The sequence below is a fragment of the Podarcis tiliguerta genome (assembly GCF_965153285.1).
Source record: "Podarcis tiliguerta genome assembly, chromosome: 8".
NCBI lineage: Eukaryota > Metazoa > Chordata > Lepidosauria > Squamata > Lacertidae > Podarcis > Podarcis tiliguerta.
In genome coordinates, this window is record NC_139541.1 from 62,651,447 (window position 1) to 62,670,168 (window position 18,722).

The following is an 18,722-nucleotide window of genomic DNA, read 5'->3' on the forward strand; positions in this document are numbered from 1 at the left end:
ACCTGCTTGTTGGCAGCAGGCTGAAATAAGCTTAGGGCAGCACCCTGGACGACATCCTTGCATATAGACTGGTGGACAAGTGGAGGCCTCCTTACCACCAGCACACTCGTGATCCCCTGGGCTGCCTCCAGGCGACAGGAGGAGGCATGGCAGCAGACTGGGTGCAGGCACAGTGGGGAAGGACCAGCTGGAGGACTGCTGAATTGCTGGCATACTTTGGAGCAGCTTGAGACCTTGAAGGAAGGCCTGGTACATCACTGGGAGATGTACATTTTCAAAGGTCATTAAAGAATTGCTGGGGCTTGTTTTCTCCATCTTTCTCCTCTGGATGGAGGGGAAGGGGATCTTCTCGATGAAATTACTTCCTGCACAGATGTGGCTTCTCTCTTCCCCACTTCTGCGTCAGCGCCCCTTCTGGGATGTGTTGAGCCTGCTCCCTTCTTTGCTTGGGCAGGGAGGAGGGTGCCTAGGAGGAACTGCAAGGCAGGATTGTGAGCAGGTGGCAGAGCCAGCCCAGCCATTAGACGAGGTGAGGCCACTGCCTCAGGCTGCAGAAGCCCCCCAGGTGACACTGCTGCAGGTGCCCCACCTGCCTCACCACCTCTGCCAGTGGCGGAGAAGCACCAGGAAAATGCCAGTTTCTGGCAAGAGCCCATCCAGCAGCAGTGTGGACATGATGACATGAGCCCAGATCCATCATGCTTTGCCTGCAGCAGCCAAACATCCCAGGCTGGAAAGACTTCCGGAGCAGTGCACCTACAGTCGGGTGGGGATCTGCGCTCCTGATATCTCGAGGCAGACCCGGCGTTGGAGAGAGGCAGAAATGGGTGACGAGGCATAAGTCACCCGACCTCAGGTGGGGATCCTGAGGGCAGAGCCCATGGCGGCGTGATATGGGGTCTCCCAAAGTGAGAAAACAGCACGTTTCGGAAACAAATTTCATCTTCATCTAAAATGGTAACACAAAGTGATGATAAAAGTGGCAGGTGAATACTCTTGGCCCTGCCCAGTCTCCTGCGCTCCGGAATGATTCCTGTGTGATCTAGAACAGGCATTTTGTGTAGTCACTTCCTATTTGCTGTTGTAGGAGAGAGTGGGGGAAAGCACCAGTTCCACCCCTTGCTGCCTTGCGGAGAGGAGAAATGGCTGTCTCGGCCTTCTTGACTTATGCTCTGTTGCTCTTGTTTTTAAAGTACCTAATAGTTTCTGTTGTGCGAAATGACTCTGCCTCCTGCCATGAGGCAAGAATCAATTGGAGATCCAGGAGGAAGAGGCTTGGAGACTCCTGACACTGAGGGTGGGGTGGAGAAGGCTTTTATTTGCTGCCTGTCCTCAGAGAGAGAAAGATACTTTCTGAGTGAGTCCTACAGATTCCCAACATATCTCTTACGGCAATAGAAGCTCAAGAGCCCCATACATGAAGGGAAACTTATCTGTCAGGCCACTTGTATCAGGACTGGTTGTTGTCCTCTTCAGATCACCACACAAATGCTTCTTGTTCTTTTATAACTTTTTATTGTGTATTAGCAAAAAATCTTATAAACGCTTCCTCAACTATTATTCCTCAGAGTCCCTCATTTCAGATACCTTCTTAGCTCTGCTTCTCCATGACCAGCAAATCTCAAAATGGCGAACGCTTTCCCGCCCTTTTTTCTAACCTCGCTAGAGCTGGCTTGTATCTCCCCTCCTCCGAATCTGAGCTATAATTTAACCCTTGTCTTTCTTTCCTGTGAACATCCTGTCCCTCCCTGTTGTTCCTGTTGCTCTCTTCTGTTAGATTCACTGCTTTCCTCCCCCCTCGCCATGCGGAAAGCTTTCTCCCTCTGGAAAACTGTAAACGTCTAACTCTAACTGTTCCCTGACATCTTGTTCCAGGTATGTGGAAGACGTACTTGGCCACTTTCTCCAGATATTGATATGATAGTACAGAGAAAGCACAGAAAGCCTCTGTGGCGATCACACAGGGTCCCCGGATATTTAATGGTCTATTGATTCCTGTGCCCGCTTCCCCGCTGCCACCAACCCGACACTCTCGGGTAAAACACTGAGTCCAGACAGTTGTTAAAATTGAACCAAATAAACAAGTTTATTTTATAAGCATTAACAAGCTTATGGTTTTTCAGATAATATTCCTGTCAGTTTCTTAACTTTAGTTTCTTTACCGGACTATACCTTCCTAATACCTTCTGACTGATTATATCAACAGTTTGACTGACTCCTCTTAACAGATTCTCTCACTCTCTCACATCAGACTAGCCCAACCCACAGACTTACCTTCTGTCTCTTCTAACTCCAGACTGACTTCTCAACCACCCTAACTCTTAACTCCTCCCCTTGGATTCCTATTGGTTAGTCATTTTACAATTAGTTAACCTTTTCCTTAAGAACCCAGTATGATGTCACACACCTAGGAGGGCAAATGCCACAGCCTTCTTTCTTCCACTGTTTATTGTATGTAAGCCACTCAAGTGAGCGAAAAGTGGCATAGAAATACAAAATGCCTCCTGCAGCATCTCTACCTGTTAGGGAAGAGGAGGAACGCCCTCCCACCAGATGTCAAAGAGAACAACAACTACCAGACTTTTAGAAGACATCTGAAGGCAGCCCTGTTTAGGGAAGCTTTTAATGTTTGATGCAGTACAGTATTTTAATATTTTGTTGGAAGCTGCCCAGAGTGGCTGGGGAAGCCTAGCCAGATGGGCAGGGTATAAATAATTTATTATTATTATTATTATTACTTGAACAACAAATTGAAGCAGGGCTGTCTGACATGTAGGCCCTCTTGGGGACTGTTCGGACCATCCTTAACATTAGTCTCTCTCCACTCTGGACTTTTCTTAACAAACAGCATTCAAAATGAGTCAGTGTTAGGTGCATTTCGTGACTGGAAACCGGCATTTTGTGAGGACGTGGAGAAGTTTGGTAGCCAGGTTTGCAACTAACCTTCCATCTGGCTTGGTGCTGTGCTAGACACAGGTCTCTTGCCAACCCGCCTATCTATCGCAGGGGCAGAGCATGTGCACAAGGAATAGGCACAATTCGCGCCAGTTTTTGCCCCTCCTCTCCCTGCGAGGCAGGTCGACAGGCCTGAGGTGGCAGGAACAAGATGGGGGAAATGGCAACTGGCGAACTGCTGCTCCTCCCTATGGGAACCTTATCCACACCTTGTAGCAGAATGTCCCCCCAGATCTCCCCTCAGCATCGTGGCGCTGCTTCCCAAGGCATGCTAGCGGGGGAAGAAGAAAACGCTGAGGGATGGAGGGTATAGTAGGGCACTATAGGGCATGCCCCACAAGCTCCCATTTATAGTGGGCGCGTCACCCCTTAAGCTCTAAAGGCTGAGGGAGCCGTGCATTGCTCCTCTCACCACTCCCTTCAGTCTGCAGAATCTCCTTCAGAAAAGCCCCTTCCCCTTTCTTCTGGAGGGCCGAGGTTAAGGAAGACTGCTCTAACTGGTTTGCTGTAATGTCCAAATCTGTAAATTTTGAGTTGGAGACTGCTGCTGATCATAGACTGTTTGATTCAGGAATTTGATTCAGGAAACTGAGGCCAAAGCACAGCAAGAAATGAGTTCTAGAGATTTGAAGAGAGCGAAGCTGATGCTGCTGTATTGCTGATCTTCCAAACCATGGCTTGGAGGACAGGACTGTGACATCTGAACTGGGCCATAGAGGGGATAAAATTTCTTTCCACCTGTTAAGTAGCAGGGAGGCCATGATCTACCTCCTATCATTTCCATCAACACATTATAAAAAGCTTTCTTTTAACCTTTCAAAGCTTTCCACACAAAATTGAGGCCTCTAAATTCTATTATTTCATTTATTTTCATTGTTTGTAAAATCCTTACATTGTTCTTTAGTGCAATGTTGGTTTTAATTTAATACTTTTTTATACATTCCTTTTTTCTTGAAAAAGAGAAATAAGTTATAAATGTATAAATGCTTCTAAAGGGGCAAATTCAAATTCATGGTGGGATGGGAACATTATTCACTGTTTGCCCAGAGGAAAAAAATGTACAAGTGAGCATATGATTCTTTCACCACATGAAGAATTTCTGAAGCTGCCTTGTGCATTCTGATAGTTGGTCCACCTAACCATAAACCTAGGGGGCTTCTGCATTCAAGGCATGTACTCTACCTCTCAGCAATGCCTCCTCCTCTCAGCAATGCCCCCTCCCCATTTCTATGCATCTACTGAAAAAGTGTGGTGGCAGCAACAATGATGAAGGCTTGACCCCATGTTGGCAGCTGTTTCCTCCAAAACATAACAGAATGAAATGCAAGGCCCTGATGCCTCTGATGGTCACAAACAAGACATAGCATTGTCTAAACCCCACTGGGCACAGAACCCAATTTAGCGTTTTAAGTAGAGAACAAATGTTGCTTCCTGTGAGGAGCAAGTCTCCTAGATCTAAGTGGGCTTTTGGGGGCAACTAGGCCTTTAAAATTGATCCTCCCATGAGAAGGGAAATAAGTGAGGGGGAAAGGCAGCTGCTTTTTCCATAAAGCTGTTTCTTTCTGGGGCTTTTTCACTTGTCTCGAGGTATGGGACTGAAGTCCAGTGCCTTATTTCAAAAGCAAAATGGCCTTGTTTGCATTTTGACAAAAAAATAACACCAACCCACAATTTAAGATTCAGCACAGCAATGATTTTGCATTGGTAGCAGGAGCTGAGGTCCCCTCTTTGGTCATCTAGAAGTGGGGGGGGAGAGAGAAGCTGATCCTCAATTTTCTTCTTACGTTGGATTTGAAAACTTTTTTTCCTGCTCTATTTCACCCTATTTGTTTTTCTTCTTCTGAAAAGGGAGGTTCCTTACTATTGCTATGTAGGTCTAAAGGCTGGTCAGGTTTCTGCAGGGTTTGGGCTGTTGTTTTCTTAAGGCAGGCTGGACAATATCCTTATGAACTTAACCAGATGACATTGTCTGCTGAAGTTTCATCATAAGCTATGTACACTACTTCTGTTGTCTTTTTTTTTTTTTTACTGCATTCACTTCTTGGTCCCTTTGGAAGTCTGTTTTTGTGAGTTCTGGAGATAAGATGGTAGCATGCAGTAGCATAGAACAGCAAGGGCAGTGAGCAGCATGGGGGGCTATAGTACGGCAGGGGAACTGCAGGGCGGCACGGGGGGAGGGGACACACCTTCATCAAACATGGAAGGGAAATCCACCTACATCTGCCAGGATTGCAACCGAACACTTGATGCTAATCATCCATGAGCTTGGGAAAGGAACATCTTACGTATGATGGGTTTGGATTGGCATGGGCGAACTCAGAATTTATTGCCAGCAAAATAGCTTTTTAAATATCTGCTACTCACTTTCATGAACCAGCTATACTCACCGACCAGATTTCCACAACGAATAACTTGCATGTTGCAGCGCTAACCACAGAGGACACCCTGAGAATGCTGCATTGTGTGAAAAAGGGGGCTTGTGAGAACAGAGTTTTGGAATCCGTGTGGCAGAGCTAGCTACTTTCCTCAAGCACATGAGAATGCCAAGGCAAAGGCCTTGGAGTTGGAGGAGTTCCAAAACATGGGCATACGCAGCAGGAGGATGAAGAGGCACCAGCCAAGAAATGCTACGGAGAGAAGCAGGAAAGTGAAAAATAATCCAGGATTCCCTTTCTAACGTGAAAGCAATGCCACTGGCGGACATGTCTGGAGAGGACCAAACTGAAGCAGCTGAAAGATGGAAGTTTTGGCAAAAAAAAAAAACCAACAACACAAAGCTTTGTGAACAAAATCCACACAAATGTTGTGTGACATGAGAAAATCTAAACGAGCCATTTGAACTCAAGCTTGCACTCAGTCAAAGGCCATTGCCAAAGGTGATGCTGCTGCAGACCCTCCATCCCCCCTCCCACAGTTAACATGAGGCAGAACGCATGATGTGATACTGCTGTGTTGTGGATTTCTCCACCTGCGCTAGCAGCACCCAGCGAAGTGGTTTAGAAAATGTGTCTAACATCATTGCACTGCCGAACGTATTGCCGTACAAAAATGTTAAGTGGGTGGAGTTATCGCAGGGGCTGCAGGTTTTGGTACTGTTCTCTCTTTGTGCTCCATAATCTCTTGCTTTAATCACTGAAACAACTCTTGCCTCGGTTTTTTGTTTGTTTGTTACATATTTGTTGCATTAGTTGAAAAGTTTTATGCTTTGTGATTGTCAATATTATTTTGTCTTCCATCCTGGTATCAGAAGAGTAATAAAGAAGAAGAGTAATAAAATTGCACCATCGTTGGTGTCTGTCTGTCACAACAGCAGGCACTGTGTTAAGTACTGAAAACCAGAGCAAAGTAATATTTCCCTGTAAGGACAAACTTGCATTTTACTTTGTGAGTTGTGTCCTCCTACAATCATTTGTGGACATGTTGAAAATATCCTAGAGTGTTCTAATTTTGAAATTATTGCCCTTAAATGCAATACATCATTGGGGGGGGGGGGGACCAAACAGCTATATGCTTAATACCAGCAGGAGAAAATGTATTTATTCCTCCTTAGAACTTCTGGGGAAAGGAGATCAGTGTTGCATAACTTTGGCTGCAACCCTCTGTGAGATTTTTCACAGTGAGATTTCTGTTACTTAAGCTCAAACTTGCAAGTACTTTTCAAGAGTTTCCCACTGCCCTTCAAAATGGTTCTATGATAGGGAGGGGGAAGCTGCGGCTCTCAAGATGTTGGACTTCACCTCCCATCATCTCTGACCTTTGGCCATCCAGGCTGGAGCTGATGGGAGTTGGGAAAAGGTTGGTACATCCCTACAGATTACAAGTTCCCCATCCCCATCTACAAGGGCCACTGCAGGAAATAAAACACGTGGCATATATACACTTCTCAGTAGTTGTTACAATGACCCTGTAAGGTAGGTGGACCATTATCATTGCCATGGCTATTGTTCACATCACCACGTTGCTGACCAAGCTAAGAGAGGACAGTGTCTCTGAGGCCACACAGCTGATTTTTTGGCTGAGCTGGGTTTGAAAACAAGGAATGCCAGCTCAAAGCAAATGCTCTCAACCATGATCAAAGTCAGCTCTTTGCACCAGGCACTGTTGTTGTTCAGAAGACCCAAGGGTGGGACAGAGAATGTACTCTTGAATGTACTCTTGTTGTGGAGTTTGCCAACACTATTCCAAATCCCAGTGAAGAGCCCCTGCTTGATTTCTGATGAGCACTCTACTGATACCAGCAAGGAGAAGACCAGACCCATCAGTTTCTAGTTAAGAAGGAAGAGACAAATAAGATGCCTCTGTTCAGTGGAATAATGCTGCGGAGTTTGCCACAGGCTGATCTCTGTGCTCAGAAAAAGAATGTATAGCAGCTCTCCTATAACTGTACCATTGGAGAATGAAGGTGGAAGGTAAGACAATGGCAAGATTTAATGCTGTCACAAGTTCTTTGCACATGGAGAAATAGTATGGCAAAGAGGTGAGAAACAATGGGCAGAGAAGGCAAGGAAGCAAATTTCAGCTTGACTTCAGGAGAAAATACCCAACAGAGCTTTTTCATAGTGGAGCAGACGGTGGTGGGCTGTCCTCAGCTATTTAAGCAGAGCTGGATGACTATCTGCCAGGGATGCTGTAGTTGCATCCAGCACTGAGTAGAGATTGAACTAGATGACCTCCAAGGTCCTTTCCAACTACAATATCAACTACAGTATATGATTCTAAGCTAATCTTCCCTCAAGCATGCTTATTCTTAGCATGCTGGAGGTTTGGGACCTTTGACCAAGCATACCACCATAGCATTCCCCCACGTGTCCTTGGAACCGGTGCAGTTGCTGAGAGAGGTCCTTTACGGAGACCAAAGTTATTTGGCCATGTCTGACATAAGCACCACACCATCTCATGGACGTGTTACTCAGTGAGCAAGACAGATAACTGATCCTGTTGAAACAGGACAAAAATAGACTCCCCGGAATATTTAAGACTCAACAGGATAAGGTTCCAGAGTCCTGGTCCTCCAGGAGGCTAAACGTTTTGGTGACGGCACATCCCATCAGAATGGTGACATCTTCTTTCGTTCTCTGCAGAACTGGCTCCTAGGACTGCGAAGTGCTCTTCCTTTTGCGTTTCAAATTAGCCAAACCACCTGCAGAATGCTAAGGATGAATATAAAAGGAGGCTCTTTGAGACCACACCCAGAGTTTTGATCCACAGGTCCCTCCATCTTAATTGGCTTGGGTTTTCAACGGCAGAGAAGGCATTCTAAACAGCCCACTTCCAAAAACTATGGGTGCCATCAGTTCAGGGTGCCTGATAGACACAGCAAAGGAACATTGGAAAGCCCCCCCCCCCCCCAAGTTATCAACAGCATTATACATCCAGTGCCGAAACCTGCGTGATGTGGCGATCGGAGTCTATTTCATAGCGATACTGATACTCCTCCATCAGACTCTGGCAGGTATCCCTCATGTTGTTCATCCATGTCTTGATACCCTTACGGTTCAAGTAAAGCACAAAGAGGAAGATGACACCAATGACTCCTAGGACTGCACCTAAAGCGGCGTAGGATGTCTGAAGAACATTTTCGCCATGCTGGCTGGTGTGGCACTCCAGATCTGCCCCAGCCAATTCCACCAGGGAGGCATTTTTCAGTTCCTGTGGGAAGGCACAAGCTAACTTCTCCACATCCACCACCAGCCGGCTCTGGTTCAGCCAGTTCACCAGGTCTTCTATGTCACAGTTGCATACAAAGGGGTTGTCCTTCAGGAAGAGGCGGAGGTGCGATTGCCTCCTGAGGGCAGACAACGCTTCGCTCCTCAGGGTCTTGAAGGAATTCGAGGTCAAATCAAGGTACTTGAGATCAAGGCCAACAAAGGTGGAGTTCTTGATGTCCACCAAGGAATTATTCCTCAAGTCTAAATGCTCGAGCTTGGAGAGTGTGGAGAACATGCCGCCTGGCAAGTAGACAATTTCATTGCTGGGGAGTTCCAGCCTGGAGAGGTTCTGGAAGCCCCCGTGGGCCAGGGCATTCGCCACAGGGCGGATGGCGGAGGAGTTGCATAGCGAGTGGCTGAGGTTCAGCTCTCGGATGGAGTTGTTCCTAGCGTTGAAAGCATTGGGGTGGATGGCAGCCAAAAGATTATGACTCAGGTCCAAGTAACGCAGGCTCTGGAGAGTAGAGAAGGCCTGTGACTCTATGGTGTTAATCCTGGAGAGAGAGAGAGAGAGAGAGAGGAAAGACCAAACCTAAATCATTCAGTAATAACGTCTCAATGATAACACTCTGAGGACCAGTGTAAAATGATCTTCTAAGCTCTCTACCTTGCTGGGGGCGGGGGCAAAGGTAGCCCTGTATAGGGAAGTTTTTAGTGTTTTACTGTGCTCAATGTGTTTATAGGAGGCTGTCTAGAGTGGCTGAGGCAACCCAGTCAGATGGGTGGCATATAACTAATGAATTAATAATAATAATAATAATAATAATAATACTTGGTGCACCAGTTCTGGGATGCTCTCACAAGATCTCACAGAACCATCAGACTTCTGATGAGATCTTGGGTGGGTATTCCTAGCTTTCCAGAACTGGTGAGCTGGATGTGAGTCAACTGCCAAAAATAATTTCAAACAATTCACTTTGGAAAAGTTTTGGCTGTGCCTCATTTCAAAGCGAAGTGAGAATTGCAGGGTGCATCACCTTATACAGCAAAGTGAAGACGGTATCATATATTAGTGATCTGTCAAATTAAAAACTCATTGCATGTAGAAAAGTGGATCAACAGGAACGTAGCTTGAGCAGATGGGCCTTCCCTTTATTTCTTGGCCCAAGTCCTTGTTTTAATGGGATTGTTTTAGAGCATATTTTAATGATAGATGTTTTAACAGGGTCACTTTACTGTGTGCTCTAATTGTTTTATTTCGATGATGGATGTTTCTACTTCATTGCTTGTGTTTGGTTTTTATACTTCTATACCAGTTATAACCCTATTTTGGCATTAAGTGGCAAATAAATAAATTGCTGTTTATCCAATAATGAAGTTTGATGGTTCTTTTTAGAGGTGGAATTATATGAGGAGTAAAAATAATAAATTAATATTATTTAATTTCAGAAGGATATATCTAGTTGTGGGGACCAATGTGCCTAAAAGAGCACCTTCCCCAATGTCAGTCATCGCAGATCCTACAATCAGGAGGTGAGGCCTTATTGGTGGTGCTGCCGCCACTAGGAGCTGCCTGACACATGACAGGACCTTTTCAGCGGTGGCTCCCCAATACAGAATGCCCTCCCTGGTGCAGTGCATCTGTCTCCTACGTTAATTGCCTTTCAGGAGGTTAAAAACTGGAAGTTCCAGTTTCTGGCTACCTTGAAATCATTGGTTGAGAGAATGCTTTTAAACTGTTTTTAGAGTGCTTTTGAAAATGTTTTTATTAGTAATGTGTTTGCTGCCTGGGCTTCTTTGGGAGGAAGTGTAGGATATAAATTGAAAAATAATAATATTCCTGAGAGCTGTTGGCTTTCAGTTCCACCGGAGAGTCCTATGGAAGAGCTTGTTATCCTTTTAAAAAGGCTCATATCCATGGCCCCTTTGCACTCAGACCTAAGCTTTTGGCATGCACTGCAGCTATCCCGGCCAGCTTCCTGGATGGTTGCAGAGGCCTCATGCCTCTAATACAAAGACCTCAGAAGTCAGTGAGTTTGGTTGCCCCTTATACTCCCTGCCACCAATGAAAAGGAGGCAGGGCACCAGAGCATCAGTCTAGAGCTTTAATTGCAGTCTCCGACAAGCCTGTTGCCATGGTAATGCCTGTTATCTCCACAGCAAAGGTGGCAGGACATGTAAGCACAGACCAGGGAACACTGACTCCGGGTGAATATACAGAAGACTGCAACAGATACTCTATTTTTCCTGTCCTGAATCTCCCGACATTCAGCTTCACTGAATGACCCTGGGTTCTAGTATTAAGAAAGTAGAAGAGAAACTTCTCTTCAGAATCAGCAGTGCAATCTTACATAAGTCTACTCAGAAGTAAGCCCCAGTGACTTCAATGGGGCACACCCCTGGTCAGGGGATATATGGGCATAACATTTGAATAAGAACAGAAGCAATAGTTGTAAATCAAAAGCCATACTTTATTTTTAGGTGGGGTGTGTGTGTACACAAGGTGCTGTTGTGGGAGAAGCTGTTGTGAGAGAAGGGAGAATACCTTTTCTGAGACAACATCTACATATTTATATATTTGTATTAAAAGCTCTCTCACTCAGTGGACCCACCTGCTTTGTACATTATAAACATTTACAGCTCACAGAACTAAATTTCCCAGAGTTCCTTGGGAAGAGGGCTTGATTTCATAAGCCACTCTGGGAATTGTAGCTCCGTGAGGGGAGATGGGGCATCGTAACAATTCTCCACTCAGCCTTTCTCAACCTGTGGGTCCCCAGATGTTGTTGAACTACAACTCCCATCACCCCTAGCTAGCAAGGCCAGAGCTCAGGGATGATGGAAGTTATAGTCCAACAACATCTGGGGATCCACAGGTTGAGAAGCGCTGCTCCACATCCTTAACAAACTACTTTCCTCTGGATTCTTTGAGGGAAGCCATGACTGTTTAAAATCACCATAAACACAGTGGTGGAAGAGCTCAGGCTTGAACGCTAAATGCCACCCATGCTAGGCAACAGAGAGAAACTTTCCCTAGGCCACACTCCTCCCTAGGCCTATTTTATGCCCTCTGTTGAGTTCCTTAATTTCAAACACAGTATGAACTCCATTGCCTTCTAAAAAAAGTGGGTAGGGGAAGTTAAGCCAGTTGAGCATCTGCTTTGCATGCAGAAGGTCCTAGTTCTCTATGCCCAGTATCTCCTGATAGAGCTGGGAGAGAACCCTATCTGAAACCCTGGAGAGCTGCCAGTCAGTGCAGACAAGATGGGCCTATGGTAGCTTCTTACGTTCCTCTGTCTCTCTGTGTGTGTGTGTGTCCTCCTCTGGTTCCACTTTCTTTTGAGCACTGCTCCCCAGCTTCTAGCGAGCTTTACCTATTGCTGGCCAGAGAGAGCGTGACCAAATTTGGCAGCCCCTTGAAATCCTGGCTGCCGATGTGGGCGATCTGGTTGCCGGTTATGAAGAGGTTGCGGGTATATCCAGGAATGCCAGCTGGGATGGAAGTCAGCTCTTTCTGGACACACTTCACGGTGCGGGCCGGTTCTGAGCACTCGCAAGGGACTGGGCACAGTTGGCCGGAGAGAGGGGCAACAAGGAGGAAGAGGAGCTCCCAAGCGCCCAGGATGGCACTGGGAGAATCCCGAGGGGTCATTTCCAACACAACTCCAATTGCGAATGATCCTGGCTGGTGATGAAGGAAAGAGGTAATTATTAGAACACGGCACAGTTTGCTTAGAGAGAATAAAATCTGCCAAGTAACTTTCCTCCACAGGAGCAAAATGGGAAGAAACAGATGAGTGTGCCAGTGTAGTGTAGTGGTCAGAGAGCAGGATTTAAACCACGCAAACCAGAATTCAGGTCCTCACTCTTGCAAAGCTCACCTTCCCATTTAAATGGCTGTATGTAGTTCAGTGGTAGAGTGTTGTGTTTTCTATGCAGAAGGTCCCAGGTTCAACCCCTGGGATCTTCAGGTAGGGCTGGGAGCATTCTCTCTGAAACCCCGAAGAGCAGCTGCCAGCCAGCAGAGACAATACCGAGCTCCATAGGCCAATAGCCTGAGCTGGCATTAAGGCAGCCTCCTATGTTCCTACCTCACAGGGCTGCCATACGGAGAGAGAAAAGGAAGGTCAATGTATGCCACCATGAGCTCTTTGGAGAGAGGACAATACAGATTTAGAATGCAAGGATTACAAATCAATTACCAGCCCTAGGACAGTGTTCACAATCTCTTAACATGGATTACTATATAGTTATACAAGCATTATGCAGCACTTCATGTAAGCTTGCTCTAGGTTCTTTTTTTAGGATTTGGGTTGTTAAAACACTAAAGTTGCCAAAACAGTTCAAACCAGTCACTCAGCATGTCAGTTCTGAACCACAGGTTCACCAGTAATGGCTACATAAATGCCAAACTATGCCAAACTTCTGGGTGTACAAACTGGACACATTAACCCTGAGGAGCCTCAACCTGGAGGACAGTACCGGCTTCAGCGAATGAAGCCCACCTGAGCCATTCCATCCTCAAAACCCTATTTAAGTGTCACCATTTCATTTCTATCGGAGCAGCTGGTTAAGGCAGAAATACAAACATTGACTCTGTTTTGTTAATTACAGCCTTCCTTCCTTCCACAAAGATCAAGGTGGCAGAGATGACGTTCCCAACTGACGTTTCAACCCAACCAAGAACTACTTAGCACTAGAAAGGTTGCCATATTAAACTATCTCCTGGGGCTCAGCACTGCGTGTTCAAGAGTCTTCATGTATCCTTACAATAACCCTGTAAGGTAAGTCAGCATTATTATTTCCATGTATGTAAATAGTTTTAACTGAGTTTAATACTGTATTCTTCAGTTGCTGTAACTCACTCTGCAACCTCGTGGTGAAAGGCAGGTAAGAAATTAATAATAATATTGGCAAATGTGGGAATTGAGGCTAAGAAATCTAATAGGGACGACTGATCAGTAGAACAGGATATGCTTTACATGCAGAAGGTTTAGGTTAAAAGGATCACAGGTGGCAGGAAAGACCCCTACCCAGGGCCCTGGAGAAATGCTGCCAGATAGAGCAGGCAGTTCTGGGCCAGTTGGCCAAACAGTCTGGCCTGGCATAAGGCATATTCCTATGCCTTTTTCTTAGGCCATTTATGAGCATTGGTGAGGTGGGGAGGGTAGAAACATGAGCAGCTGCCTCATAGAGAGTCAGACCTTTGATCCATTTAGCTCAGTACGGTCTACACTGACATGCAGCAGCTCTCCAGGGTTTCAGCAAGTCTCTCCTAGTCCTGTCTGAAGATGCCAGGGATTGAACCTGCAACCTTCTGCACTGAGCTATGTCTGACCCACCCCCTCACTGACACTCTGTTCTGCTCCTTTGAAGAGTCAGACGATGGAGGAAGGTCTTCTTCCTGATCTTCTGCCAAGCCTAGGGAACATGGAGCAGGCCAATATCCATGGCACACGGCTTCTGTTTGGACTAGATCAGCAAGGCCAAGAGCCGTCTGGGAGGCCCAGGACCTCCACACCCACACTGCCCAGGCTTGCAACCCAGGGAGGTCACTTGCTAACGCAGTGATTTGATTTCACCTCCTGAAGGCACTCTATTGCCTCTCGAGACAGGCGGATGCCAACAACCATTAGAGGACATAGGGGAACATACATAGGAACAGAGAAAGCTGTCTTATACTGACTAGGTCAGATCACTGTCCATCTAGCTCAGTACTGCCCACACTGACAGGCAGCAGCGCTCCGGGGTTTCAGATGGGGAGATTCTACAAGCCCTACCTGGAGATGCCAGGGATTGGACCTGGACATTCTGCATGTAAAGCAGATACTTTACCACTTACTGTGTTCACGGTAGAGGTGCAGTTTGAACTGGAGGCTTTCTGATTCACAGTGCTATGTTATCCCTGCTGGGGGCACCATCCTGAGACTCGTCTGCCCAGAAGCAAACTCAATAGGTTAAAAAAGCAAGGTTACGTTTTTATCATTCTGCAATAATCACCCTGACTGTCAATGTGGCAGGCTGGTGGAAGAAGCTTATGAGGACCACATGAAACATTTTTGAAGGCTCAAAACTCCAGGTCACGGCTACGCATCAAAGCACCGCTCATGGATTCCTAGTTTCTAAGACCTTCCTTTGTACACAAGCACAAATATGCCCATCACCCAAATACCACACCCCCACCTTCTTTAGCCAATATCCAACCTGGTCTAAACATATCACAGAGCAAAAGGGGAACAAGATGCTCAGGTTCTAAGGTGGCAGAATGGCATGTACCACTTTGGACAAGAGGTGGGGGCAACCACTCTGGAATGCTCTGCAGGGCGGGCTTTGAAAACAAGCAGACCAATAAAATTTCCCTGCAAGTAAAAAATTAGCTCAACAGGGAAAAGGGGGAGTTGAAAATCTTTCTTCCTGCTGTGTTAACTTTTAATGAACCATTTTAATGGTTCAGTCCCTACTCTGATGAAGCTAAGCAAGTCGGGGGTCTGGTCAGTGCCTGGATGAGAGACCAATTGGAAAGCAGGGGCTTTGCATGGAAGAAAGGTAGCAACCAAGTGTAAGTAAATAAATAAATTAGATGATGGATGGATGGATAGATGATAGAAAAATAGATGATAGAAAAAGGAATTATTCCACAGTTCATGCTACACCCTCAGGATTCTAACATGCCAGTTCTACTGCAAGACTAGATCTTGACCCCGTAGGGCCAGTCCACACATCATAACATAATGACCTTTTGTTTTTATTCATTCATTCAATTAGATGTATATACCATTTAATCATCAAAACTTCCAAGCGGTTGACACAGAACAATAAGAGCATATATTAAAAACACTAAAATCAAATGCTAAAAATAATCCCTCCCAACCCTCTCTCACACAGACACACCTCTGCCCTGTTGCATTTGCCCCCCACCCCACCCCACCCCCCAGAATCCTGGCCAAACGGCAATGGGGGTGGGTGGGTGGGATGCCTACTATACGCAGACACTGCCACCCCAGGGTCCTCCCATCAACAAATGCTAAAAATTAACCACCATCTCCTCCAAAGTAGACACACCTTCTCTCCCTCCAACCTGGCTCTGATGCTTTTCTTCTTCTTGCAAAGAAAAGAAAGATGATGCAAACTTGTTGGAGAGCGGGATCCGTGCTGTTTCCCTCTATCTTCCCAAAGCCAAAGATCTCTCTGCTTCCCAGGCTGGGATCTCCAGGCTACACAATGGGATGAAATAAATTCAAAGGCAAAATCGGAGGCGGGGCTTGCTGGGGGAGGGGGACCGCCCTCCCTTCCCCAGCTCCCATCCTCTGCCTTAAAGGTATAGGAGCCCCCAAAAGGCAGCAAGCTCACCCATCTCTTCCAGTGCCTCCTTTGCCCCAGGGTCAGTGGGGAATATCAGCTCACTCAGAAGGAGGGGACGAGCTTCCCCAAGATGGCAAAAGCAGGGCAGGATCTTGCAGGTGCTTGGGATTAAATTGGGAGAAGCACGTACACCACCTTGAGCTCCTTGAAGGAAAGGAGGGAAATAACTGTAAATATGTAAATATTTTAAAAAGCAACCCTTCTAGACTGGGTTGGAGGAGTTCTGCGACATATTATTGGCACAATCATAGTGTATTTGTGGTGGATTTATACTGGAGCATCCACACAGCATTCTGCTTTATTAGTTGGCCTACAATGCTGTGTATGTTGTAGCATTATTGCCCTCTGAAAAGGCACCCTTGGCCTGTAGCTCAACAAAAGTCAGACCACACACAGCCCTCTCAAATGGAACGGTTGTGGTATTCAAAGTTAGCTGATTCCAGCAGGCAGCTTTAAGGAGTTGCACCAGTTGGAAATAAAGCAGAACGTGTCCCCTGAAACCTCTGCGGGTGCTGGGAATTGTAGCTTTGTGGGCAATAAAACTACAGTTCCCAGGATTATTTGGGTGGGTGCCTTGAATGAATGACCTGGATTCATCCTGGTTTAGGATGGGCCCACGACAAATCTTGCGTCACTCTTGCATCGGTCTGCCATGTCAGTTGCAGCTGCCACTCCCCTTAGTGATGGATAGGTTTATGAGAACCCTCAAAGAGCTATGTCCATCCAAGCTGTCGCTGGGTGGCTCCCTTTGATCTCTCCTTATGAACAGAGGCGCCGGCCACGCACAGTAGGGCTCGAGGCAGTATTGCTCATCTTGGCTTTGTGACCTGCTGCCCCTGCAGAAGCTGACCGCGTACGGGTGGGAGGCAGCAAGATGGATAGCACTTTCCCAATTGCAAAGCATTTATTTGGTTTTTAAACAGCAATATGTGGGGGGGGGGGGCGGGGAGGACAGCACTTCCTAATCAGATTATTCAGTCACTTCACAAAGGGGCATCTCTGCTGGAATCAAGGCAGCTGGTGGCCGGGATCTTGTGGGGAGGTGGGGGAAGAAGCAAGCAGCTTGGGGAGTTTAGGGGTAAATGTCTTCCTGCCCAGTGTACAACATGAACCTCAGGGTTTGTGACAGCACAAGGCAGATTTTTGCTGGATAAACAACAACAGAAGGAGAGAGAGGGGCTAATGAAGCAGGCAAGGCAAGCTGTAGAACTTGGCAGAGATGCGAAGACAGACTCATCCTTAGTGAAGTTCTCTTTCCAGAGAGTCGGTGTCCCAAAAGACAATATTGCCAACTACACGACAGGTTTTCTACCAGTAAGGGCTGGTCTCTGTCCCATCTACCCATTGTGTGTACATTGAATGGCCGTTGCAATGTAAACATAAAACACATATAAAACACAGAACACAGGGGGGTCATTAATCCAACAAGACAGGAGTAAAGCTTGTGAATAAATATAAACAGAATTGAAAACATTCATCTGATTAAAAACTTCGCCACAGTGAAATGATGCTGGCTGGCTAGCTTTAGGATTTGGGACAAGTCACCTGAGATGGATGTTGGCACAATTTTGCCAAGAAAATCTCAACGGCATTTGTGTCTGGATTTTCACTTTTTGAAATATGGGAACCCTCTTATGTTGGCTTCCTTGACAGATGGCCGCCCAGTGTTCAACTTCTCCTTAAATTCCTCCCACAAAATAGAGTCTGCCGCCTTCCACTTTCAAACAGCCCTTACCAGATCCACTTCCTTGCCATTGCCGTTGCAAAATGGGTTGACTGATCTCCTGTTAACAAGTTGTTCAGGCACCAAGGCCCTCTTCCCCTCATGAAGGGCAGTCCTGCTCATTTATACCTGGCCTAGAGTGACTACACAAGCCTGGCATTTGTCCCAATGGCCTTGCCCTTGTGGCTTGTGTGAAGAGGGGCAGGCATCACCTCCTTTTTTCCTTAAGCAAAGGCAGAGTCCCTGTTCCCTTCCCTCTAGCCAAGCCACACAGCCTTGAGATCAAAAGGTGCAAGTTTGCACCTCCTGGAACAAAAGGGTCATCAAAGGGTGCATGTGTGTGTCAAAGGCATGCAAAGAGGAGAAAGCAATAATGGCAAAACCAATTCTGTCACCTCAGTGTGAAACCCCCAGGATCATTATACAAATGAGGAAGGAGGGATGGGAGGCTTTGATGAAATCTGTGCTTTCAGCAAGTAGAAAGGCGCTTTTTTGCTGCAAGGAGGAGAAGCTGGCGAAGGCTAGTGTCTTCCTTTTCCTTGTGGAAAGAAAACTGCATGAAGGAGCAGTTGCTCTTCGACTAAAGCTGCTGTGGGGATGCACTATATTAAAATAAAAATTTTATTAAAAAAAACAAGCAGAAAGGCATTTTTCATTACCATCATCATCCATTTCATTACCATCATCATCATGCCCTGCTTTTGGGGGGGGGGGTCACACTGAGGCAGGGATGGAGAGCTTGTATGATAATGGAAAGCCAAGGGACCATGGGAGTCCATTGCTTGCCAAATAGGAGGTGCTCTTATATCGGGCTGAAGAACATGTGGCCCTCCAGATATTACTGGGCTACAGCTCCCATCTCCCCCTACCATTGGCCATGCAGGCAGGGGCTCAGGGGAGTCTGGAGGGCCACAAATTTCCCATCCCTCTCCTACACCTTTAAGGACAGGGATGGTGGCCTCCTGCAGCTAAAGCAGCAAGGAGTTTCCTGGAACTTTTAATACTATCATGTAATAATCTTTAATTAATTGGTA

The 18,722-nt window shown here is 46.4% G+C and overlaps 1 protein-coding gene across 3 annotated transcripts; it reads right to left on the reverse strand.

The window, feature by feature from the left end:
* Positions 1–6,438: 6,438 nt before the first annotated feature.
* LOC310684509 (trophoblast glycoprotein-like) lies at positions 6,439–18,319 on the reverse strand. Of its 3 annotated transcripts, XM_083455770.1 has the most exons (4): positions 15,666–18,319; positions 12,485–12,690; positions 11,978–12,288; positions 6,439–9,157 (listed from the first exon to the last, which is right to left on the reverse strand). In XM_083455770.1, exons 3-4 carry the CDS (start codon positions 12,253–12,255, stop codon positions 8,320–8,322), a joined length of 1,116 nt encoding a protein of 371 aa, XP_083311896.1. In that variant the 5' UTR covers positions 12,256–12,288; positions 12,485–12,690; positions 15,666–18,319; the 3' UTR covers positions 6,439–8,319. The 3 variants fall into 3 exon arrangements, with proteins under 3 accessions (XP_083311896.1, XP_083311895.1, XP_083311894.1); XM_083455769.1 differs by lacking the exon at positions 12,485–12,690 and having other exon boundaries at positions 11,978–12,284; XM_083455768.1 differs by lacking the exon at positions 12,485–12,690.
* Between the last annotated feature and the right edge of the window lie 403 nt (positions 18,320–18,722).